The sequence below is a fragment of the Mauremys reevesii genome, linkage group 7 (assembly GCF_016161935.1).
Source record: "Mauremys reevesii isolate NIE-2019 linkage group 7, ASM1616193v1, whole genome shotgun sequence".
Taxonomy (NCBI): Eukaryota; Metazoa; Chordata; order Testudines; family Geoemydidae; genus Mauremys; species Mauremys reevesii.
Window position 1 is genome coordinate 124,075,669 of NC_052629.1, and position 26,861 is coordinate 124,102,529.

The 26,861-nt window shown below is 41.3% G+C and overlaps 1 protein-coding gene across 19 annotated transcripts in view; it reads left to right on the forward strand.

Annotated features, from left to right (window-relative positions):
• CFAP20DC (CFAP20 domain containing) overlaps nucleotides 1-26,861 on the forward strand; it is a 175,277-nt gene that overhangs the window by 109,970 nt on the left and 38,446 nt on the right. For all 19 annotated transcript variants that reach the window (XM_039482113.1, XM_039482124.1, XM_039482114.1 and 16 more), the window contains 2 exons: nucleotides 5,226-5,633; nucleotides 22,292-22,495. In XM_039482113.1, coding sequence (XP_039338047.1) covers nucleotides 5,226-5,633; nucleotides 22,292-22,495 — 612 coding nt within the window. The remainder of the gene's footprint in view (nucleotides 1-5,225; nucleotides 5,634-22,291; nucleotides 22,496-26,861) is intronic.

Here is a 26,861-nt window from a genome sequence, read left to right on the forward strand (position 1 = left end):
GGGAGAGAGGTCCGTTCCAGAAAGGAAATCATCAGGTCACAAATTTTCCACTTTAAGCTCTAGGGACCAAATTCCGATCTCACATCAGAGTAAATTTGGAATCAGTGGAGCTACTCTGGCTTTATATCAGTGGAAGGAATATCAGAATCCGGCCCCAAAGATTGTATGTTTACAGAAGGGAGTTATGTACTTGTGATTCAAGTAGTGAGTATCAGTCCATAAAGACTCACTAACCTACAAGTAGGGCCCTTCATTTTTTCTTTTTATCAAAATCCTCCAAAAAATTCCCAGGTTTTAAAAAATCCAGTATTTGGATTTTTCTGATTTCTACCCACATTTTGTACCGGCTTGAACTCAACGGACCCAGCTCCTGCCTCAAAGACTCCCTATTGGATGGCACAACATGCCTGCACCCGCCGGTTGGTGGCGTCTACAGCTGTGCAGTGGAGATGCGAGATGGGCAGGATGTCTGCCAAGACTGCCAGACTGCTGCAGCGACAGGCTGCAGAGAGCAGAAGGCTGCACCCTGTGAGTACTGGCCGCCTCAGCACAGCCCCAGGGTACAGACCCTGTCTGCCTGCCTCCCATCCTCCTTTCCCCCCACACACTGCAACCGTGAGTATGGCACCCGTATTCTCACCAGGCATCCTCTCTTCCCCTTCATGCCCTGCCATGATACTGGGCACCTCTCCCACCTGCTGCAACCATGAGTACCTAGCACCTCCATCCCCCACCAGGCATCCCTTGCCTCTCACCTGCTCCTCTCCCATGATAGACCCAGTGAGTAGCTGGGCCTAGGGACATGTCACCGCCCAGAAAGGAGCCAAGGGCATAGAGCTCCTTCCACTTCAGCCACCAGACAGAGCCCCCATCCAGCCCCCCAGCTGCAAACAGGTCACTCCAATCTCCCTGCGGCTGCAGAGGAGCACATGGTGTGGGCAGTGTCCCACCTGCCTCAGCTGATGTAGAGAGAATATTTTCTAAATTCAGCTACATCCAAGACCATAGAAGAATGAGCCTTGGAAAAGACACTTTGAAAAAGCTGCTGTGAGCCTGTGGAATTCACCCTGAAGCCCCTTGTATCAAACACAACTGCGCAAGTCACCAACTGTAAATTGGTTTTGTTTGCGTAAAGGGGATTAGAGATAATGGTTTCATAAACAATGCACTCTTCCTTTTTTCTCTTCGTTGCTTTTTTTTCTGTCCCCCCCTCCAGTATTAACCCTGATAATATGTGCAATTAACTTTTCATTGATTTGTCACCCGTTTTTTAATTTTTTGAAATAAACACTGATAAATTCCCAGGAAATTAATAAAATAATGCCAGAAATGAAGGTCTTTACTTATGAGGCATGTGGGACCCGGGCCAAATGGCTTTGCTTTGAGCTAAGTTTCAAGAAGTGATCTTTGAATCTCATTACGCTGTGGGCTGGAGGCCACGGGACACTCAGGAGTGCCTATCCATGCATAATAATAACTTTAGAGAACCTACCATGTATGGAACTTTCCCTTTTCTGCCATCCGGAGGGAAATATTTGGTTTTGCAAATTAGTTTTCAAGCTGGAAAATGCAATCATTTATAAATACCGTTAGTGGGTAGCTAATTAGTCACTGAAACAGTTAAGTACTGTTATTAAACTGCCAGTCCCAAATGATCAGAAAACAGCAAAACAGCTTCTTATCTTGCTGCAACTTACCACAAGTGACTTATTCTATATTTGTTCAAATGGCCATACTTTCAAACTGACAACTAAATTCTAATGTATCTCTCTCTTCTGTCATAGACACTGTCTAATTAGACTCAGCTGTCGGCATCCGCCCATTCAGTCAAACCTAGAGCAAAAGTCAGAACTCTTGCCCGTTTACAACACAGCATAACAACTGCAGTATCGTACAGCGCTATCCACAATGTTTTGGATATAACAGATGACCTCATCTGTGAAGCCTTCAATTCAGTTAGGAAATTTTCTGCACTTGCATAATTAAAAGAGCCAGCATAATACAATTAAATAAGACAGTGCACTCTTGCAAAGAGTACAAATCAATTTTACCCTGACTTTTTGACATTAACACTCTCGATACAGAAGACCTGTGTCCCATCTGCTCCTAGTAGGTGGCCCTCAAGAGTCGTTAGAATGATCTTCTTAAAATTACAACCCAGCAAGAGCAATCAATTTTAAGTATCCAGAAATTATTGTCCAACTGCCCATCTGCATGTTCTTTCAAGGAATGTAGTACAGCAACAGACATGCTAGCTCCTCAGGGAAATCATTCACGTCTTCAGTATATATATGCTGTGCTAGAGTTAATCAGACAAACTGTATTGATAGTCCTGGCACCATTTATTATTGAATATTTAACAAACAAAATGATTATAAAACCCAAGTTCAATAGATAGGTGGGAGGGATTTAAGTTTAAGTTATATCAGGATTATCCATTTGTCTCCAATATGTGAAAATAATGTGACATTTCCTTTAATAATCTGTTAAATTACAGTAATGTGACTTAATAGTGCAGGTTTATAGCATAGGTTTTAAAATAACTGTGGTGTGGCAAATAAAAGTCTGGAAAAAAGAGAAATGTGTCTTTGTGCCTCAGTGAAATCCCAAACTAGGGAAATAAAGTAATATTTACAACCTTCCAAAATGCATGTAACTTCAGCAGTAACAAAAACAAAATGAACAAAAGCAGCATATTAAGTGTTTATAAATTTTAAAGGCATTTCATATAACTGTAAATCTCATGTTGTGCACATAAAACCTGCAAGAAAAATAAATATTGTCGAAATGGCTACATGTGTGAAGTTTCAGATTTCTTCTATAAAAATAGTGCATATTAATCTCTTTTCCAGTTATTTGCTAGCTAGTAGGGGTCAGTGATGCTAAACTAAGATATTGTTATAATCAGAGTTTATTTTCATTTACCCTTCCTTATACATCCTGTACCTTAATACAAAGAGAGAGATTTTCAAGGTATTAAATGGCTTATGCCATGGAATACATTAATAAAATATTATGAAGTGTTGCGGATACATCCACAGCTCATTGATTCATGCAGGCGTTTCACAAATCAAATTTAGAAAGTTTATCCTGAATGCATTACATTCAGCCTACTTCTCTCATAGTGTGTGGATTCTGTCCTCCTTAATGCCCTGTTTGCTTCCCTGCATGTAGCTCCTATAAGCCTTAGTTCAGAAAAAAAGCGTATGCACGTGCTTAACTTTAAGCTTGTGCTTACGTCCTCTAAAGTCCATGTGCGTAAAGCATGTGCTTAAGTGCTTTGCAGAATTGGGGCTGTAATCTGATTTTAAATTGAATTCCACCCTTAAATAATATACATTATTATACATTTGGCTTTCACACATCTCTCAGGATGAATTGGGAAGACTGGTGATTATGGAAAGCATATAGAACATTAATGTTTGCTTTCATTCAACTGTTTCAGGGTTTATGTACTTTCTCATAGCACTGAGCTGATTTAACACATCCTCATCGTAACCTTCACTTTCTTATATTGCTTCCAAAAAGATGCTGGATGATAAAACTGGAAAATAGGAGCCGTCTGTACAGAGATTGGGGAAACTGAGCGCATTCTAATTGCATTTTTAAATTTATAGTCTGAGGAGATAAAAGAAAACCTTGCAGCCAAAAGGCCTCCAAATTTATTTCCTGCTTTCTGTTATTTACTTTAACACTTCAGTGTTTTATATTTGCAGCTAACCTACTAATCTGCTTATAAAGTGTCATGTACATTTACAGCACTATATAAAAAGGTTTAATAAATAATATAGGTCCCCTTTTTTCTGGATTTTTATCCTTTAGAATTCTGTTTTTAAGGGAAAATAAATACTTTGTGACTTGAGCACCTTTGATAAAAATATTAATGAACAATTGATTGTTCTGGTCTCCATGTGGATGTGGTTGCTGAAAAGCTGCTTAGCTCATTTTATAGGGCAAGCCCTGTGTGTGATTGTGGGGGACGAGAGGAGAGACGATTCTGCCATAACACTTTTTTCTTTTATACTAAGAACAAAATCATACAATAACAACAAAAAACTATAATTGAGAAAGACCCGTATGTAATCATTATCCTCTACCCACAAACTGTTCACTGCTCATGTCTTATGTGAACCCACTCAAAGAAAATGTAAAACAAAATAAAGCAATAGGAAAGAAGTGTATTCTTCATGAAAATATATAATACAGTGCTACTATATTTGTTGGAAAGATTATTGTATAATGAAGGGTTTTCTTTTAAATATGAATTTCCCCTTGTAGGGTCTAGTCCTGGTCCCAGTGAAGTGAATGACAAAACTCCCTTTGATTTCAGTATCAGCAGGATTGGATCCTAGAAGGTGAAATATGCATATTTAAGGATGCAACATTCATGTTGTAGCTATCCTTCCAACAAATACAGTAGTGCTGTGTTGTGCCTGTGGGGGAGAGGAAGTGTAACACCTGATTGGATAAGGATGGGAGGCCTCCATTTTACCCTCCCTTGTGTCAATAAGGACCATGGGGTGACCATCCCTAGTTTACCCAATCTTTCCTCCTCCCATATCACTTGATTTTCTGCTTGCTGTTTATTTTTGAGTTGAAATTTAAGGGAACATCAGAACTGTAATTCTGGGATGTTTTGTGTAGAGCTTGTTTGGAAGAGGAATAATGAATTCATAAAGTATTCTTAAATGTTATTTGCTAAATTATTTTTTTAGTAACTTTCAAAGAAGGGCAAGGTGATCTCTGCAAACAGATATGTTTAGGATTTATATACACTATGTGAAAGTGTCACCTACCACTACAGTAGTCAAGCAGATATCAACATTGTAGACTTTTCTGCCTTACATCCATGTTATTGGTCAGCACAAGTTTGTAAACCACATTACACTAAGAAGTATATTTATGATGTGCAGACTTTGGGGGTTTCCAGCAGTCTGAATTAGAACAGGAATTTAAGCCTATATATTCAAAGCATGCTGTCATTTTGGGGTGCCCAACTTGAGGTAAATAGACCTGATTTTTGTAAAGGTCCTGAGCACCCAACGCTCCATTCTCCTTCACTGGGAGCAGGAGATGCTCAAAATCTTTGAAAAATCTCAAATTAAGCCATCATAATTAAAGAGCAATTTTGAAATCTTAGGACTAAATATTTGCAAACAGATCTTAAACTTAAGTGGAGGGTAGTTTCCGCTCAAAATCACTGTTGTTTTCTTTCCCAAATTTAGGATGACCCCAGTGAATTCATCCAAAGTGCTTCAAACCTCAGGACCAGCCACTTTACATCAGGGTCATCTGATTCTGCAGTTTTTAAAGTGATCCCATTAAAGATGATGTCAGGAAGTCCTGAGCACTGGAAGTATAAAGAATATAGCAAACATAGCCACCTGGAAACACTATCATCAGCCCCACAAGATTCGGTTGTGAAAAAAGTAGAGCCTGATAATATTCCAAGAAGCTGGATGCCTACTCCCTGTCTTTCTCCAACTGGAAGTAAACCTGAAATCTCTAAGGAAAGCCCAAGCACCTCTGAAAAAACAAAGGATACATCAGTGAGTCAATTAAGAACATCAATAAGTAAAAAGTCCCTCAAGGAAATCTTAAAAGAGAATTCAAGTCTGAAAGCTGAGACTACTGTAAGTGATTTTGCTTTGGAATTAAATGATTTACATTGTTTGAACAGAAAGGCTATAACAGGGTCGGGAAGGAATTTTCCTCCAGGGCAGATTGGCAGAGGCCCTGGAGGTTTTTCGCCTTCCTCTGCAGCATGGGGCACGGGTCATTTGCTGGAGGATTCTCTGCAGCTTGAGGTCTTCAAACCACAATTTGAGGACTTCAGTAACTCAGACATAGGTTAGGGGTTTGTTATAGAAGTGGATGGGTGAGATTCTGTGGCCTGCATTGTGCAGGAGGTCAGACTAGATGATCATAATGGTCCCTTCTGACCTTAAAGTCTATGAGTCTATGAGGTTCCAAACCTATACTAATATGTATCTAATCGATTGGTTTTTAGTAAGGGTTTTGACACAGTCCCATATGACATTCTCACCAGAAAATGGGGTCTAGGTGAAATTACTATAAGGTTTGTCCACATCTGATTGAAAGGTCGTACTCAAATAGTTACCGATGGTTCATTGTCAAACTGGGAGGATGTATTTTGTGAGGTCGAGCAGGGATCAGTCCTGTATTATTCAATATTTTCATTAGTGACTTGGATAATAGAGTGAGAGAGTATGCATATGAAGATTGCAGATAACACCAAGCTGGGAGGGGTTGCAAACACTTTGGAGGACAACATTAGAATTCAAAACGATCATGACAAATTGATGTAGGCACCGGCAAAACGAGGACAGACGCACACATGGAAATAAGTGCCAGGCTGCAACTTTTATTAAACTTTAACAAAGGAGGGGGTGCTACCAGCCCAACTCCCATATTCTCCTATACCCGGCATTTCATTGATTCTAGTGCAGGGGTTACATATATGGCTCCATACCATATACTCCATAACACATGGTAGGCTCTCTTCAGCCTCACCTCCTCCCCCAGGTCTCTGCTCTCTGAGTCCTAGCACCCTTCTCCCCATGAGGGGGACAAAGAGTGCAGCAGGGTGGGGACCTTGGCCCATGAAGGCCACAAGGTCTCACCCTATCCGATGAGCCCAAGGCCCAACACCAAAATCCCATCTCTTTTACCTCAGGGAATCGTTCATTTTATTCTCTTAACCACACTGGAAATTGGCCATGAGTGGCAACGAATAAACATCTCTACCTCGGTACCTTGGTTAGGTAATAAGTGCATCCCTGCTTAACCCACTGTGGCTTGAAGGTGCTGCAAAGGAGGCAAAAAAACTCCCTGGTCTTTTGCCAATTGGGCCATGATTGACTAGACCCGCAGCATCTGTCAGGCCAGGTACCCATTCCTAATCCAGGTGGGTAGAGCGGGCTGCTGGAATGGACTCAAACGAGGCTCCACATGGTCCTTAATGCTGGGCTAAATCCTGGCAGCAGCGGAATGCTGGCCAGTCAGCATCCCTCTCTCCCAGCTGGCCAATGGGTGCCAGAGACTCCCAGAGAGAGGAGCTACCTAATGTCCCTTGGCGAGTGTCTCTCTCCCTTGCTACTGGGACTGTCCCCCTTTCACCACTGGCCCCATCAAGTTCCCCCACCCATTCTTGCAGGTGGGCGGCATTTGGAGAATTGATCTGACTTAAAACAAGATGAAATTCAATAAAGATAAGTACTAAATACTTCCCTTAGGAAGGAAAAATCAAATGTCAACTGCAAAATGGGGACTAACTGACTAGGTGGTAGAACTGCTGAAAAGGATCTGGGGGTCATAGCGACTCACATATTGAATATGAGTCAACAGTGTGGTGCAGTTGTGAACAAGGCTATTGTCATTCTGGGGGTGTATTAACAGGAGTGTTGTACATAAGACCTGAGAGGTAATTGTCCTGCTCTACTTGGCACTGAGACCTCAGCTGGAGTATTGTGTCCAGTTCTGAGCACAACACTTTAGGAAAGCTGTGGATAAACTGAAGAGAGTCCAGAGAAGAGCAACAAAGATGACAAAAGGTTTAGAAAACCGGCCCCATGAAGAAAGGTAAAAAAAACCCTGGGAATGTTTAGTCTGAGAAAAGAAGACTGAGGGGGGACCTGATAACTGTCTTCAAAGGTGTTATGGGCTGTTATAAAGAGGAGGGTGATCAATTGTTACCATGTCCACTGAAGGCAGGACAAGAAGCAGTGGGCTTGATCTGCAGCGAGGGAGATTTAGGTTAGATATTAGGAAAAGCTTCCTAGCTATAAGGTAGTTACGCTGTGGAGCAGGCTTCCAAGGGTGGTTGTAGAATCCCCATCATTGGATGCTTTTAAGAACATATTGGACAAACATCTGTCAGGGGAGGTCTAGGTGTATGTGGTCTTCACAGGGGGCTGGACTTGATGACATCTTGAAGTCCTTTGCTGTCCTACATTTCTCTGATTCTATAAATCATTAGTATCAGTTGAGAAATAATAAAATAGTATATTTTTCATTCAGATATATGCAAAATATATTTCACCACATCAGTGTTTAAAAAGAATATTTCAATTCCCAAGTTTGGGTTCTTAAAGTTGCATTGCATATAAAATAGCACTGTACCTACAAACCAAAATCATTGAGGTTTGCAAACAAAAAGATAATAGGCTTGAATAGTCATACAACTCAAGTTCTCAAAGTGTGTGAATTACAAATGCAGGCATCGTTTTGGGCAGAAAGGCTAGGAAGGAAAATTGATAGAGTTTCAATAGCAATCTACAGGAAAAATCATAAAAAGATCACTAGTCTGTGCACTTCATAGTCTCTCTGCAGCAGTCCTGAACAATAATCAGTGATCTGATTGAAGGCTAACAGTAAGGCAGTGTCAGAGACTAAATCCCCAGGCTACTTTGGGGACTGTGTTCAAGTCCATCAAATTGATTTTTTTTCCCAGGTGGTTTTATTTTTTTCCCTCTTGTATTCTCCTTATGGCGACATGCAGTGATTTGAGAATAAATTAGCCCATTTCACACAAATGACAGGACATTACTTAAGAGTTAAGGATTTTCTTCCCAAGTTATATATTAAAAAGTCTGCTTTGAATAAGAAATTAGAGTTTTACTTTCAAGCATATTCTATAGGCAGCAGATCAAAGAGCATGTTCTTATGACACCCTTTGGGCAGTGTCATACTTTGCTATTTGGAATATAAGGCTTCTTTTTTTCCCAGCTCCCGGCCCATCCTCAATCCATTATAAATGGGCTGCACTTCTTCCTGAATTTACTGGGGGTAGTCCAGACATGTTACTCAGGCTTCTGAGCATGGCCTCTCTCTCCTTTCTTCACCCACCAGAACTTCTGCCACTGGAGGTGAAGATGTGACAGTGGCACAACCCTCCTATCTGTCATCTCTAAAACCCAGCTATACAGTTGATTTGGGGACTATCTATTTTCTAGTTCCTGCCCTTCACAGAGTCACAGAATCTTTCATGAGGGCATCTGTCTATTCCCACTTGTGGGATCTGGCACCCCAGTGTCAAGTTGCAGAACTGCCTTAAAAAGCGATCTCTGCTGGGGGGGCAGGGTTGCTCACAAGAGATCTTTCAGGAGGAGGGTGGCATTGTCCCATGGTGTATAAGGCACTGCCACCTCCCCAAACAACTCAGTCCTTCTCCCTAATTGCAAATTCCTAATGTCTTCTAGTGTGCCAAGCTATAGGGGAAGGAGGGCAGGTAGTATGAATGCACAGAGATTACTCTGGAAGAACAACAGTTTCTGCTAAGTAACCTCTCTTGTTTGAGAATCTCTTTGTGTGAGATTAGCAAGCAGTGCTATACCAGGAAGATGGTAGATGAGGAGTTCTAGCTAAATACGGATGTCTTGTTATTATTTATTATTTTTATTACCTAAGACCCTTAGTCATTATGCTAGGTATTATACAAACAAAACAAAACAAAACACAGAACAAAAATACAGTCCCTAACCCCGAAAGCTCTTGTGAAATGGGTCTTTAAACCAGGATATACTTCATTCCTTGTTACATGTTAGCTATGTTCTGTACATCTCGGAATCCAGTGAGAGAGTCTCTGATTGGTAATGAGTTCTCCCTGGCATCTATCCCCATATGCTACAGCAGGGGTTCTCAAACTGGGGGTCAGGACCCCTCAGGGGGTTGCAAGGTCATTACATGGGGGGTCGCAAGCTGTCAACCTCCACCCCAAACCCCGCTTGCCTCCAGCATTTATAATGGTGGTAAATGTATTAAACAGTGTGTTTAACTTATTAGGGGAGTCGCACTCAGAGGCTTGCAATGTGAAAGGGGTCACCAGTAAAAAAGTTTGAGACCCACTGTGCTACAGATAACTTGGATTTGTTAAAGAGCTTGGTCTTTTCCAGGTACAGACAGAATACCCTCTTTACAACTAGGTTATAAAGGCAAGTTTCCCCTGGGTGGGATTGGGGACTGGGGAAGGACACAGAGAGAGAAATACATTGAGATAGGAGGAAATCCGAGACCACTGTAGTTGTGAAGCTGATGGGGCCTCAGGATGACATTGTCCTTGTGAACTACAGTATAAGGTGCAGTGCCTATCCAAGCACAGAGTTCACTCACTTTTCTATCAGATGTAACTGCTGCAGTTGATAGAGTACAAATCAGCAGTTAGGAAATGCAAACAATTGATGAGGGGAGCTAAAGGCATCAGTGAAAAATCTATGGCCAGTAGTTTTAAAGATAATAATAAAAAAATCCTTAAATATATCAGGAACAAAATCGGGAATCTCCTCACATGATTGTGGGAATGAATTTTTTGGAGTATCTGATAAAGCATTTGTAAACCTCTCCCATTTATCATCCACATTTTTATGTTTAAAATTTTCTACCCATTCACTTTTGATCATTATCGATTTCAGCTTCAGGAAATTGTTCCTTTTAATGCACCAAGTATGTCTATTACTGGTCAGAACTATATTCTGCTTGCAAATAAGTTAATTAGCTCATGATCACTTACTAGTGGCTTTAGTTTTAGCCCTTGCTCCGTGGCTAGTAGCCTTGTCCATTACATCCATCTGTCTGTTCATAGCTGTTAATCTGTACATGAATGAAATAGTACACACTTATGTATGCCAGCTGGTCCCTTCAGGAGTGTTAGTTTCTTCTAATGTGTAACAAAGTGCATGGCATCTGTCACCAACAGGCATGTGACCCATTGTTCTTACAGCAGGTCATCGATTCCAGGTATTCCCAGCAGGAAAACTAGTGGATCCCACAGTAGCTGTGCTGAGATAATATAGGAACAGATAGATTCCCCAAAAGGCTGTTTTAGTGGTATTCCCACTATGTGTGGGCAAGGAACCTATTGCTCCATAATTTCTCTAGCCATTTTGGGATTATTTGTCCTATATTGTTTTCAGACTCCCTGAAGTGATAGGCTATTGGTATAAAGTTTTGTAATGCCTTTTCTGGAATATAATGCAGATCGTGGACTTTTTTTTCAAAATATCTTCCCAGTACATCATTGTAATTCTTTTTCTATAGTCCTTTCCCAAGTTACCATGTACCATAGATCCCAGGGCCAGAAGGGACCATTGTGATATCTAGTTTAAACACAGGACATAAAATTTCCCCAAAATATTTTCTAGAGCAGATTTTTTTAGAAAAACATCCAGTCTTGATTTTAAAATGGCCAGTGATGAAGAATCCACCATGCCCCTTGGTAAATTGTTCCAGCGGTTAATTATTCTCATCGTTAAACATTTACGCCTTATTTCCAGTCTGATTCTTTACCTTCTGTTACTTGACAGCTACCTGCTCTGTTTCAGACTCGGAGGGCTTTCATGCTAAAAGGAGGTGAATTCCTTTCTATGACTAGCACTCCTGTACAAGTAAATTGTTGGATAAAACCTAGAATCTAAATCTTAAAAAGACCTAAATCTCTCTTTGTTCTTTTGGCTCATATCAAACTTGCAGAGTGGTAGAATTTAAAAAACATCATTCTTCTTTGAGTAGTGGCTCTTTGGGTGCTCCAGTGCAGGTGTGTTTGCATCCCTGTGCTGCTGATCGGAGAACGTTGGTAGCAGTTAGGTCTCGCCACGATGCTAGCACATGGGCTAACCCCCCTCAGTTCCTTCTGCAGGGATGGGGCAACACATGCTGGGCAACTCTCTCCTTCCCTGGGACAGGGACCTTCTCTGTGCCTTTCCTCCATTTCCCCTACTGTCGAAAGTCCTATTAAAAATAAAAAGAGAAGGAGAACATGTCATACTGATTGTTATTTTGCCAAAATAGACTTGGTACCATTACCTGTCACAACTCGTGATGTGCCCACTGATCTCTCTCCAAAGTAGTCCAAACCTCCTCTCGCAGAATGAAGGATGTACTCTACATCCCAACCTGGGGATTCTCCGCCTCAAGGCTTGGCTCCTTTGTGGTTCCAACACATAGAAAGCTCCTGCTTGGAGGAGGTACAAGAGGTATTACTACACAGTAGAGCAGGGGAGGGCAGGCCAGATCCAGATCAGGGCTTTCAATCTGTTATCAGGGTTTTCAATCAATGTTATCATGTTCAGAACATGACATCTCCAGCTGGTATATGCACACTCCCGAAGGTCGAGCTCCACATCAGTCACCTTCCTCAGGAATGGCTCTATCTCAGAAACCTATAGAATGGTGACTTGGGCATTATTCCATCCCTTCACAGAAGAGTATGCAATCACTGGGGACTCCGCCTCTCATGCCATCTGTGGCTCCACAGTATTGTCATCTGTAACTGACCGGAATCTGAAGCCCCAGGCCTCCAGTGGGGATACCACTTGGGAGTCACCTACAGTGGAGCACCTATAGGGACACTACTCGAAGAAGAAGAAGAAGAAGAAGAAGCTACTCACCTTGTGCAGTAACGATGTGTGTCGCTATGGGTGCTTCACAAGCCACTCTCCTCCCCTCTACTTCAGAGTTCTTGTCTGTGACTGCGGTAGAGAAGGAACTGAGGGGGGTTAGCCCACGCCCGCTGGCTAGCCTCATGGCGGGACACAAGGAGAGACAGCACATGTGTGGGCCTAACAGACACTGCTAGCAAAGTTCTCCCTTCAGTAGTACAGGGATGCAAGCACACCTACCTTGGAGCAGCCAAAGGGAGACATGTCTTGAAGAACCATGGTTTCTTCCTCTTTCATGGTCCTGACCCTCTGTAAGGTGGACTCAATGTGACAATTAAAAATGGTAGCGCTCAGACAATGAGCACATGTAGTCACTGGGCACTTCAAGTGCAGTGAAAGAGAAATCGTGGCTAAAAAGAGAAACAGCTGAAAAAACAGGACAGCTACATCGGGGGTGGAGAATGAAAAAACTCTGCTAATTGTCCTTCCGCCCCAATACCTTCTTGCTGTAGCTGAGAGTCGGAGTGGTAAGTAGGAGAAAGTTGTGTAGGTCCACACAGCACATTGGGGCAAACTGAGGAATCTTGTGAGACTGTTTTTATTTAATTGAAAATTTCTTCCCACCAGGAAGGTTTTTTCAAATTCTCAATGCCCCATGAAACAAGTTAATTTCTGCAGCTTAAAAAAGTACATACGTGTTTTTTGTTGGCTGAATTGGTTAGTTTTTAAACATGGAAGGGAAGAGCTGTCATTTTTCCTTTGCTCTCAGATGTTTGGTTACAATTTCAAACAGAATGCTTAGACGCTTAATGAGAGTACTCCTGTGTGCAAAGTTACTAACATGCATAAGTGTTTGCAAGATGGATGGGGTGGTACATGGATGGCTAAGATGATTTTTTTTATTGCCACAAAATATATGTATAGCAGATCTGACAGACTTACTATTATTTATTTTTATTTGCATTACTGTAGCACCTAAGAGCTATAGTCATGGAGCAGGACCCCATTGTGCTAGGTGTTGTAAAACAGAGAACAAAAAGCTGGTTGCTCCCCAAGGATCATACATTCCAGGTATAAGACAAGAGACACCAGATGGATACAGACAGAAGGGGGGAGTACAATGAGACAATACTCCTCAGCATGATAGGCAGTGGTTCTGACAGACTTACGTGTGTAGTATTTCATCAAAGTTTGAATATATTTTTTCTACTCAGAAGTCTTTATTTGGTAGTCCTCTGCTGCTTCTCTTTGTGGGACTACTGTTCCACATTGTGTCCCAAAACTGAAAAGATGCTGATTCGCTTTCAGTATTGCCTTGTTTTACCATTAGAAAACAGGCTCCATTAACAAATAAAATCTTATATTTTTCCTGATATTAGAGTATTATAAAAATATAGATCATTCCAGGCATTCTAAAGCTAATAGAGAATCATAGAAATGGAGCGCTGGAAGGGACCTCAAGAGGTCATCAAGTCCTCCCACAACCCTGAGGCAGGACCACGTAAACCTAGACCATTCCTGATAACATGTTTGTCCAACTTGTTCTTAAAAACCTACAGTGATAGGAATTCCTCAGCCTCCCTTGAAAGCCTGTTGCAGAGCGTAAATACGCCTATAGTTAGAAAGTTTACCTAATCTCTCATTGCTATCTCCCTTGCTTCAGATTAAGCCCGTGGGCAGGGAGACAATTGATCACCATGTAAGGCATCATTTTTAACAGTGAGAGTAATGAATCTTTGGGATGAAATTGGATGCTCTAGGAGTTATTTTGGGGGAGGTCTATGGCAGTGACACTCAGACAGAGGCTCATGAGCCACAAGTGACTCTTTAACGTGTCTCCTGCGGCTCTTTGCAGCACACGTGTGATGAAACCGCCCTCTTTATAACAGCCCATAACATATGTGCAGACTGTTATTAGCTCCCCTGCATTCTTCTTTTCTCAAGACGAAAAAACCTGGGAGTGTTTAATCTTTTCTTGTAGATCAGGTTTTCTAAACCTTTGTTGCTCTCCTCTGGACTCTCTTCAGTTTATCCACAGCTTTCCTAAGGTGTAGCACCCAGCATTGGACACTTTACTCCAGCTGAAGCCTCACCAGTGCTGAGCAGAGCAGGACAATAATCTCCCGTATCTTACATACAACACTCCTATTAATACACCTCAGAATTATATTAGCCTTTTTCGCAACTGCATCACGTTGTTGACACCTATTCAATTTCTGAACCACTATACCCTCAAAATCCTTTTTAGCAGTAGTGTTACTTAGCCAGTTGTTCCCCCTTTTGTAGTTGTGCAGTTGATTTTTCCTTTCTAAGTGTAGTACTTTGCATTTGTTTTTGAGTTTCATCATTATGATCTCAGACCGATCCTCTAATATGTCAAAGTTGTTTTGAATTCTAATCCTGCCCTCCAAAGTGCTTGCAACCCCTCCCAACTTGGTGTCATCTGCAAATTTTATACGCATACTCTCCACTCCACTATCCAAGTCATTAATTAATTGAATAGTTCCAGACCCAGGACGGAAGGACCCCACTAGGTACGTCCTCCTAGTTTGACAGCAAACCATTGATGATTATTCTTTGACTACACTGTTTTAACTAGTTGTGTATCCACCTTATAGTAATTTCATGTAGTCCACATATCCCTAGTTTGTTTATGAGCATGTTATGTGGGACTGTATTAAAAGCCTAACTAAATCAAGTAGGGATGTTAAATGTTAACCGATAAGTATTAGTCTCACTGTTAATGTTTAAATCAGATTGGTAAAATAATGTTGTGATGTAATACCTAATGTGCACATTAAAAACTCTGCAGCAATACCCGGGGGGCACTGGAGCTTGCAGTGCTCTTGCTGGATCAGCCTGTGCCCGGCTGAGAGGACACCACTTGGGGCAGCCCAGCAGCCCCCTGCCCCCCGGCTCTGCTTCTCTTGCAGCTGGCTGCAGCAGTTGGTCTGCCCAGGATCCACTGGATCTGCCAGATCACTTGGCTATGCCCTGGCACCGCTGGTCTCCCGGCAGCGATCCGCCGAACTAGGTGCACTAGGCTGTGCCTAGTAACTGGGAGAGCAAGGGGTGAGATCAGTGCACGCCCAGCCATGCAAACGCAAACAATCCCCCAGCCCACTGTACTGCACCTCTGAGGAGAGACAGCAGGGGGCTCCCCCAACCCCAAGCCAGGGGTAGATTGTGAGCTTGTTAACGATTAAACAGTTAACCGATATAATTTTTATAGTTTAAACAGGTAGTTTTTTAAACGATAGTTGCATCTCTAAAATCAAGATGTATCATGTCTACTGCTTCCCCTTATCACCTAAGCAAGTAACCCTGTCAGAGAAGGAAATTAGGCTGATTTGGCATGATTTGAGATGAGAGATGATTTGAAATTGACTTTTCTGTATGTTATTTTAAAGTCAGAACACAAACAGTCCTAGAGCTAGGAATGTTTTTACATTGTATACACCGAAAACCTGGGCTCCCATTGAGTTTCAACAAAACATACTGGAAGAGAGACATTGCTAAGTGTAACCGGACAGTCCCATTTTCATATGATTGTCATTGGTCACTGGTCTTTATATATTCCATGTTGAAACATGTTTCAGTGTTCTGAGCATCCAAAAGGAAGTGAAGTAGCTTTATGACACAGGTAGTTTCATGTTGAAATGGGAGTTTACACAGAAGCAGTCTCTTCTGTTCACCTCATACAGAGCACGGGTAAAAATGGTTAAGCAACTCTTAATGAAATTGATTTGAAAACTACTTTGTAAACTTTAAGGACCTGGTGGCTTGCAATGTTTTATTCATGTTTTAATAGAGTTCTCTATTATTATGTTCAAATATTTTTTAATTAAGAAAGAAGTACAGCCCTCTGGGTAATATTGAAACCATGTAGATAGCTGGTAATTAAACTTTTCCGCACGTATAACTGCATTCAAATAATACTGAATAAATCACATGAACCTAGTACAATGCAAATGTCATTACATACATCTTTAAACTGAAAAAATGCCTTTAAATAACAGGTTTTGTCAATCCAGCAAAAGTTTAGGAACTTAATAAATGTTTCATATCATAAGGAAAAGATATACAGAAACACAAGATAAACTTTTAATTACTAACTGAAGTATTCAGCTTAGAAAAATGTAAGTGCATAGCAAAAATATGTGTACATCAAAAATGCCTTATAAAATACAAAGTGAACTTCATTTCAAATTCAATTTTCAAATTCTCTCTTTGAAAATCAACTAAGAAATGATGAATCCTATCAAAGCATTATGTGGTAGGCATCTGAAGCGGCAAAATAATTTCCCCCCAACTTTTTTTAATTTAATAATAAAGAGGTTATTATAGGGAAGGATAAAGGAGAGAGAGAATGGACCAGTCCTCTCTTCTCTAAACATGTTATTTGCCTGGAAAATAAGTGTGTTACTGGGTAGGGAAACCAATTGCCAACACCTTGATATTTTCAGATAAGCACAATAAGATTCAAAAGACAAAACTGTGCTGCGTGTTTTGAATTCTTATCAAAAGAGTCCAGTGTAAGCTCTTTCTGTGTAGACTTAAGCAAAGAGGCAAATGACAGGACAAATAGCAGTTTCCCCTTAATTAAAGGGGGAAGGTAGTGAACATTATATTATTTGTGCTCTGAAAGAGACTGCAGGTGTTTCATGAGTTCATGACATCTGAATAACTCCATGCCAGTCAGTCACTACATAAAAGGATTGTCAAACATGGTGGAAGTTCCTATAAAATTATCAAGTGATATAAAACAAAAAGTTCATCAGTGGGAAAAGCAGGTTTTTTTGCTGGTGTCTTGATGTTCAGATTAGGTAATAAAAGGTAATAATTGGAGATATACCAATCTCCTAGAACTGGAAGGGACCTTGAAAGGTCATCAAGTCCAGCCCCCTGCCTTCACTAGCAGGACCAATTTTTGCCCCAGATCCCTAAGTGGCCCCCTCAAGGATTGAACTCACAACCCTGGGTTTAGCAGGCCAAGGCTCAAGATTGTTGTATATGTATTATATTCTGTAAGGATCTAGAAAATCTGGCTTGTGCTATTGTAGGATTAGAGCTCAAAATACCATGTTTGGGACAGTTGTTACCCAGAAAGCACAAGAATGGATGCCTTTAAAAATAGATTAGAAAGACTGTCGGATGCAAAAATTCCTGGAATAAAATGTGTCCAGGTAAAGCTAGTTCACAAAGGTGAGTAGAGAGCCAGCCCTAGACCAAATAGCGCCACAGGCAAGGAGCGTCTTTGGCAGCCCCCTCTCCATTCGTTAACCTTTTGGATACCTTATTTTTATTGCATTTGTAGCCTATTTCACGACTTTGCATGCTTTACATGCACAATGTATATGCCTGACTGATCCCTGTCATATAAGATGATAAATTTGCACTCTAGGATCTGTAAATCTGTATTTATATCTCACTGACTGGCAATGCCCCGCCCCATATATACCCAGGAGGGAATGACTGGCAACATTCCAGGAGGTTCGAGGAAAATGTAGTGCTCAGAAAGTCTGGAAGGCTCCATGATATTCTATAAAGGTCCAGAACGTTCTAGGAGGTTAGCAAAAAATGAATCCACATACGGAATACATGAAACATATTACTTCAAACATTCTATTTTCCCTTTTGTCACTAACAACAAAAATAGGTTGCATGGGTCACCTGCCCCTAAATCCAGCCCTGGGTGAGTATCATCTCCTCAGGTAGGAGATCTTATCCAGTTCATCAAAGAAGTATAGAGAAAATTGATTCAACTTCTGTGCAATAGTATGAAACCAAAGTAATCTCCCCAATCAGGACAAATATAGCTAGTTCTGCACTGATTTCCTAAAAGTCACTGGTTAACCATAAATGTTTGAGACATCTGACTATTCTGAACATAGAGAAGATTGTTTAAGTCCCATTACTTTTCCACATTGGACTTAACAAGGGAATTCTTGTAGATCACATTTAGCCTCAAGTGATAACAGTAATCTTGCATGTCCACATCCCCAGGGCCGGCGCTTCCATTTAGGCGACCTAGGCAGATGCCTAGGGCGCCAGGATTTGGGGGGGCGGCATTTTGCCGGGAGGGCAACAGGAGGCTCCAGTCGACCTCCTGCAGGCGTCCCTGCGGAGGGTCCGCTGGTCCCGGGGCTCCGGTGGAGCATCCGCAGGCACGCCTGCGGCAGGTCCACCGGAGCCCCAGGACCAGCGGACCCTCCGCAGGGACGCCTGCAGGAGGTCCACCGGAGCCACAGGACCGGCGGCGAAATGGGTAGAGCCGGCCCTGCGCCTAGGGCACCAAAAACCCTGGTGCCGCTCCTGCACATCCCTGACTCCTGGATTCCTCAGATTCTGCAATGATGTAAAATCTTATGGACCATGGAAGACTTGGCAAGACTACCTGGCTGGCTGTGTCAGAAAATAGTGTCCCAGTGTTTAAGACTATTTTGTAGGAAAATCTGTTAATCCAAAGACATGTTCTCTACAGAGGAATATGGCAAAGGGCTTGAGATGTGTGATAAAAAATGGAGAATTTTTAGCAGTAAGGCTTTAGAATTAGATGTCATCCCCTAGTGCCCTTCCATTATAAACCCTGTATTGCGGTAATATCTTGACCATCTCAGATCGCTTCAGACTGAAACTTGGCTTGCTGGTTGTCAGGTTGCAGGCACATTTCTTTTCCCCCTTTCAAAAATTGTTTAAATTGATTCTGCTATTTTGATGCAAATCTCCTTTGGATCAGAGTGTCAAGCACTTTTTGACAGTGATGAAAGAGGCTTGGACTGAAAAAAACATTTTAATACAAAATTTACACTTTTTAAAATAGATTAACATAAATTTATTACTAAAACTGCCTTTCCCAACTGCAAAAGCTACTCCAGGTGCTTTATAATATAAGACACTCTAAAAACAAACACTCTGTAAGAACGTTGATAAATTGTATACAAATGAAGCAAATTGAGGTCGTCCAACACAAGACAAAAGGCTAGCAGAGGTGGTGAGTAAATAGATATGGGCAAAAAGACAATAAATACAATAAGAGGAGCAAAGGTGAAAGACACAAAGAAGGCCAAAATTATATAATTGACTATAAACTTAGGAAAATGGACAGGGCTTATTTGGTTGTTGTGTGTTTCAGAAAAACTGCAAAATGTGTGTATACGTGCACTTGAAGAATCAAAAAGCTGAAAAACTCTAGATCAAAGTATTTGAAATGCTTTTTGGGGCAGGAACTTTGGCTTTTTAAATGAGGCTGGAGGGATACCTGCTTCCCCAAAGAGGAAATCTAAGAACTAATGGGGACTTCTGAAGCTTTCATTTCATTCAAAGGTGGGTTTTCCTTTGATTTTTTAAAGAGCTGTTTGTTGGAGCTTCAAAAGTGACTGAAAAATTTTTACTTAAAAAGTGAATCCAAAATAAAGGCGAAGATTTCAGGTACTTTAAATTCCTACAATATGGCATAGTGCTGCAACCCACTTCAGTGGCTGCACCACAACGTGATTTAGTAATTGTAGTGCAGTTCCTATGAACAGATCTTAACACCAGAAGTAACAATTGCTGTCACCCTTACTAGTAATTTCACCAGTGATGTTCTGGTGACCTTTCACATGACAGGCAGTCCCATCAGGCTGGATTTGAGGCACACTGGTGAGGCAGTGCAAGGAAACTTGCCTTGACACTTATATTGTGTTTGTTGTACTGAGAGACATATCAGCCTCCAGTGCCATCAAACTGGCACCTTCAATAAGCTTCACATTTGCTTTTAAACATTTCTGTAAACATCTAAGGTCCTGATTTATTAAAAGATGATATGGGCTGAGTTACTGGGCTCTGCAGATGACTGAGATATACAAGTTTCAAAAGATTTTGCACACTGTCAGCAACTTCCCCTCTCTTTAAAGAGATCAAGAAAGAAAGGGAAATTGGATCGCCTAGATTTGTACCCATACTGCTTAGCTTTTCACATGCACCCAACTGTAAAGTGGATCACTTTCCCTAGAGATGATTACATATCACTCAACAAAGACAATGATTTAGAGCTCCATGTGGTGCATTCCTCTGTCTTGGATGATTACCAGTACCTCTGAAAAAGAGTCCTTTACGGAATACAAGCTTGTTGACAGGAACAGCATTATTGTCCCTCTGCTCCCCTTCCATTCTAGATTTTATTGTTCTCAGGATCAATTAGCTCAGTGCAGAGCCGAACACTGCAGGATTATGGGGCTAGTACACCACTTCCTCATGAAAATGAGTGCTGGGGTATGGCCCTGTGTACTGAAGCACAACTACACAGCATGCAGCACACTGCACAACAGCAGGGGTAAGGGAAGTTTGGGTGAAGGACACAGGGGACAAACCCTTTTTTTTACAAAATGATCACACAGCAAACATGACCTTACTTTTAACTCCGTTTCTCGAATGCTATTACTTTAATATTCAGTTTCAGAGACAGTAGGTACATAGCATTGTGGTCACCATTAAAGAGTCAACACCATTAAAGAGTCAGCACCCAAGGGTGTCCAAGATAATGTTGTTTCCTATTTTAATTACAGTGAAGAAATTATGGTCTCTGTTGGCAAATGAAACATTTTTAAGGGTGGTCACTGTTTTACTATTATAATATGGAAAGTCTGAGCTAAATCTTTTGTAATTTTTGGATTCTATGCAGCAGTCAGGGTCAAAAACTAGAGGCAAATAGAACCCATTTATTATTTTTTTAAAACCTCATCTAATTAAGCTAATCTGACAATTTTTAAGCCTGACTGTTGCATTAGCTCAAACTTTCCATATTATAACAGTTTAAAAAAAATCCTACAGTGCTCTCATCCCATTGATGGAGTCACAGTGCCCCAAATTATGCCCAGCAAAATGCACTCAACTCTAAAAATCACAATGGCAAAAAGCTGGAATATACAAGACCAAATATATTTCAGAACATCAAGATCTTGTTGAGTTGACAACTAGTTATTTTCTGGTAGTTCATTCTTGAAAAAAGCTTTGTAAGCTGGAACATTTAAACTTGCTGCCCCCTCAACTTTTTCAAAAACAGCTAGTAAGTCAATGACAAATCTTTGATATGTGTCTCTTTGCCTATTGTTATTATTGTCATTATTATTTATGTACAAGTAACACCCGCAAAGTGCTAGGTGGTATTCACATAAAGAAACCTTAGTTTTCTCTGAAAAGCCTATTTCAACACAGGTAATGGTGAGCTTTCACATTTCTATCAGAGATTTCCACGTGTGCCACAGGTCAGCCTCACGAATGTAGTGCAGGCCACACAATAGCTAATGGATGTTTGCAGCTTTTTAGAAATCCTATGAACCAACCTCTTTTAAGTCATTAAAAACATGATGAACTAAAATGTACATTTTAAAATAAATGTCACTTTATGCTACCAAGTGGCCAATATATCTTTCCAGAATCCAGATCTGTCATAAAAACCCTGTGCTTGCTATGGTTCCTGTCAAACGACATACATTTTCATTTGTGTGACCTTTATGACATCATGGTAAAAGTGTGGTTGAGTCCAATTTAAGATTGGAATGTGGACATTTTAGATATCTTGATTTTTTTTTGTCTAAACCTTATTGTAGTCTATATGAGGAACAGCAGATTCACCACGCACTGTTGATTCAACCTACCTTCCATAGCAGTATTTGTTTTTATGTTGCTTCTTATCTATGAATTTGTGGAAGTATTTATGCTTGATCTTCAGAGTGGAACCAGGAGTCTGTTCATTAACCCTGTCTAATAAATATTTTGCTTTTCTCCTTCTAGGTTAGCTTCTTCTTGAAAAAATATTTGATGCGTATCCAAACGATCTGTTTTGTTCATGTATTCTCTTCCATTATCCTTTCTAGATTATTAAGAGTTGCATGTGCAATTTTATTTGATAGGAGTATGACTGGAGGAACTACCAGCCAAGCAGATTGAGTGCATCTGAGCTACAGATGTTGGCTAGTATGAAGAGACAACAAAACGAAGAGCTAGAGGATAATGGGATCTCACATGGACTGAGTGCATCTCAGATTGACAGCTGCAATGTCAGCATCAGTACGAGCAGTGATGACACAACGACCTGGAACTCTTGTCTCCCACCAGTAAGTTTAAACCGATCTTAGAGTGCTCTAAAAACATTTACATGAATGTTCAGTAAAAGTCTTCACCAATTTTGAGGTACAGTAGACTTTCTTAATTAAAATCCCTGTGGGTATCAATACAATGGTATCTCTCTCATACTTTACGTGCTTTTGGCACCCATTATAAAAAAAAATCATGAAAATGAACCAGCAGCCAACACACCAGCACCCTCCCCCCACAAAAAATAAACCCATCTCTCTCCAAAGCCTGAGAAAATAAATAGCCTTTGCAGCATGCCATGATAGTGGGAACAACCTGCAGATGTGCAATATGGGTTCTTAAATTCAAAACTGGTTTCAGAAGTCAGACCCAAATATACCAGCCAACAGCTGGCTTGCATCTTGAACAATGGCAAACAATTATATTTTTCTGATGGCACAATCTAACCACTCAGCAATGAGATGTTTAAAGGACAGGACATCATTTGTGTAGTCACAGAACAACATTTCAGCAATCATACAAAGATACTTACAGAAGCTACCATAAAGTTAGACAACTTCTTAGTCCACTTATCTAAACACTTCTAGTTTTTCTTTAATAGACTCATAGACTTTAAGGCCAGAAGGGACCATCCCCATGACCAGTCCAGCAGTTCGCAGTCTGTGGGCCGCATGCAGCCCAATTAGCACACAGCTGCAACCCAGCTCAGCTGTGTGCTAAAGGCCGGCCCAATGGCCCCCCCGGGGTTGGGAGTCCAGGGCTGCCACCCAGCCCCGCACAGTGGGGATCTGGGGTCCAGGGTTCCCGTCCGGCTCCGGGATCTGGTGCTGCCGCCTGGTCCCGCAAGCTCCAGGATCCAGGACAGCCAGCTGGCCCCATGCGGTGGGGGACTGGGGCTCTGGGCTGGCTGGCCCCACAGGGTAGGGGGTCTGGGGCAGGCAGCCTGCCGGCCCTGTTGGCAGGTGTCTGGAGTCCAGGGTCACGGTTTGGACTGCCACTGCCCTGCCACCCAGCCCCTGTGGCCCAGATAACACATTGTGACCCGCATGTGTTCCTGGCTGCCCGGCGCAGTGGGGTCCGGATTGCCCCGCCACCCAGCAATATGCAGGTATGCGGCCCACAATGATAAAAAAAGTTGAGAACCACTGATTTTAGTCTGACCTCCTGCACATTGCAGGCCAGAGAACCCCACCCACCCACTCCTGTAATAGACCTCTAACCTCTGACTGAGTTACTGAAGTCCTCAAATCATGGTTTAAAGACTTCAAGTTACAGGGAATCCACCATTTACACTAGTTTAAATCTGCAAGAGACCTGTTCCCCATGCTGGAGAGGAAAGCGAAAATCCTCCAGGATCTCTGCCAGTCTGGAGGAAAATTCCTTCCCAACCCCAAATATTGCAGTCAGTTGCAGTCAGCTGGACCCTGGACATTTCGGCAAGACCCAACAGCCAGACACATGGGAAAGAATTTTCTGTAGTAACTCATAGCCCTCCCCATCTAATGTCCCATCACCAGCCATTGGGGATATTTGCTACTAGCAGTCGCAGAACAGCCACAGGCCGTTTCATCGTACCTTCCCCTCCATAAACTTATCAAGCTCAGTCTTGAAGCCAGTTAGGTTTTGTACCTGCACTGCTCCCCTTGGGAGGCTGTTCCAGAACTTCGCTTCTCTGATGGTTAGAAACCTTCATCTAATTTCAAGCCTAAACTTGTTGATGGCCAGTTTATATCCATTTGTTCTTGTGTCCACATTGGCATTTAATTTTAATAACTCCTCTCCCTCCCTGGTATTTATCCCTCTGATGTATTTACAGAGAGCAATCATATCTCCCCTCAACCTTCTTTTGGTCAGTCTAAACAAGCCAAACTCTCCTCTCATAAGGAAGGTTTTCCATTCGTTTGATCATCTTAGTGGCCCTTCCCTGCACCTGTTCCTGTTAGAATTCATCTTTCTTAAACACAGGAGACCAGAACTGCACACAGTATTCCAGATGAGGTCTCACCAGTGCCTTGTATAATGGTACTAACACTTCCCTGTCTCTACTGGAAATACCTCACCTGATGCATCCTAAGATTGCATTAGCCTTTTTCATGTGCTTATCACATTGGTGGCTTATAGTCATCCTGTGATCAATCAATACACACAGGTCTTTCTCCTCCTCTGTCATTTTCAATTGGTAAATCCCCAGCTTATAGCAAAATTCTTGTTATTAGTCTCTTAAGTGCATGACCTTGTATCTTCCACTATTAAATTTCATCTCATTTCTATTACTCCAGGTTTCAAGGTCATCCCCATCTTTTTTTATGATATTCCAGTCGTTCTCCATATTGGCAATACCTCCCAACTTTGTGTCATCCACAGATTTTATTAGCACAGTCCTACTTTTTGTGGCAAGGTACTAGTTGATGAAACCATAATAAACATTGAAAATGCCCTGTGGATAAGAAATAACGCAGAACAACCCTCAGGTGCGGGCCCAGTCTTGCATTAGGTGCACTGGGGCCAGTCCCCCACCATAAGTTATTGAGACCTGAGTAATGCTCTAATTTATGTATCTACCAGCAACCACAAGGGGCATATACATAATGAATGATCAATGCTGCATTATAGCTTTGGGGTGAACTAGATAGTAGAGTTTTCAAGTGAACAGAAATGTATTGATACTTTTGTTACTGTCTTAATCAAAGTCTGATTTAGGAACTAGTATTTGGGGGGAGGGCAGATAGACGTAGCTTTCCTCTAATTGTTCGTAACACGCTGACGCTGTGCACTTCCTTGCATCCCAAGTCCAACATATATTTTTCTAAGTATTCACTTGATTAGACCCATGGAAAGAGCCTGATCCTTAAGTGCCTATTCACACGAGCAGTCCCATTGAGCTGAATGGAACTGCTTGTATGAGAGTCTGCAGGATTGGACCAGCAGGTTTCAGGTAAATGAAGAACATATAAAACTCATTAATTTTTGACTAATTATCAGGAAATTGATACAGTTATTTAGACATCTCAAGTTTTGTTTTACATGTATTACACGATTAAAAGAGAGAAAACTTTTACTATAAAATGTACTTTTCCAATATTTAGCAAAGCATGGTGTAAATGCAAAGAGTGTTCTTTGATCCCACTACTTTGATGATCTTCTGAACGTTTCAGACTAATGTCTTCAGTTAAAAAAGTGTTTAGTCATTTAAAATTTTAATTAGATATAGCTGTAGTTATTCAGAATAGTCTTTTGTAGCCATCTCTGTCTACGTAAATCAAACCTATAAGGAAATGTATTGAACTTTGGCAAAGACAGATTTTTCAAGGTTTCTAAATGAAGACTAATTTCAATTAAAAATAATATTTCAAACACCTGAAGCATGCAAGACCCAAGTAATGAATTTGGGAGTCTTATCTGTGCAGCTTTGTGTAGTCGTCTGCTCTACTCTCTGCAAACTGGACAGTGGGGTTTTAAGGTTCTTAGATTGTAGTGGGAGGTTTTTTGTTTTGTTTTAATTTAGAAAGTGAGTGTAATGTTTCTGAAAAATGACAGCTGGACATCACTAGAAATGTTATGCAGTGTTGCTGTAGCCGTGTCAGTCCCAGGATGTTAGCGAGATAAGTGATGCGAGGTCGTATCTTTTATTGAGCCAACGTCTGTTGGTGAAAGAGACAAGCTTTCGAGCCACAGCTGGAGGAAGAGCTCTGTGCGGCTTGAAAGCTTGTCTCTCGCCAACAGACATTGGTCCAATAAAAGAAATTACATCACCCACCTTGTATCACTAGAAATTGAAAGTCTTCATATACCCATCCAGCCCCTTCCTTACACTGCCCTACCAACATACCTCAGCCTGAGCCTAGGGGAACATCCTGTAGCAATAACGTGGTAGTTTATATTCATGCCCATTCATTCAATTATTGTTGTCTTTTCTGAGCTAGCTGCCAGGGTGCCATGTGGTGCCAATTGTGATCCTAGCTTTTGGAGTGTGGACTTACATCTACTAGAAACTAGTTAGAAATCATTAACTGTTATATACTTATGTATTTGGAAAGAATGATAATGTACTTGTATCACATGAGGATTATGAATTACTTTGCAGTCCATTTGTAACTAAGGAGGATGTTAAACAGCACAACTAGGGATAAACATTTTTAAAACATAAGGTCTGGATAGCTTGTACCAATAGACTTAAAAGAGTTTGCTGAAGAGATCTCTGGCCTGCTGGTGTTAATTTTTAAGAAATCTTGGAATACTGGAGAAATACCAGAAGGCTGGAAGAGTGCTAATGTTGTGCCAGTATTCCAAAAGGGCAAACAGGATAATCCAGGTAATAGGCCAGTTAAAATCCCTGGCAGGGCACACTGTCCCAGATACCCCAAATTGGTGGTATGTTCTATAATT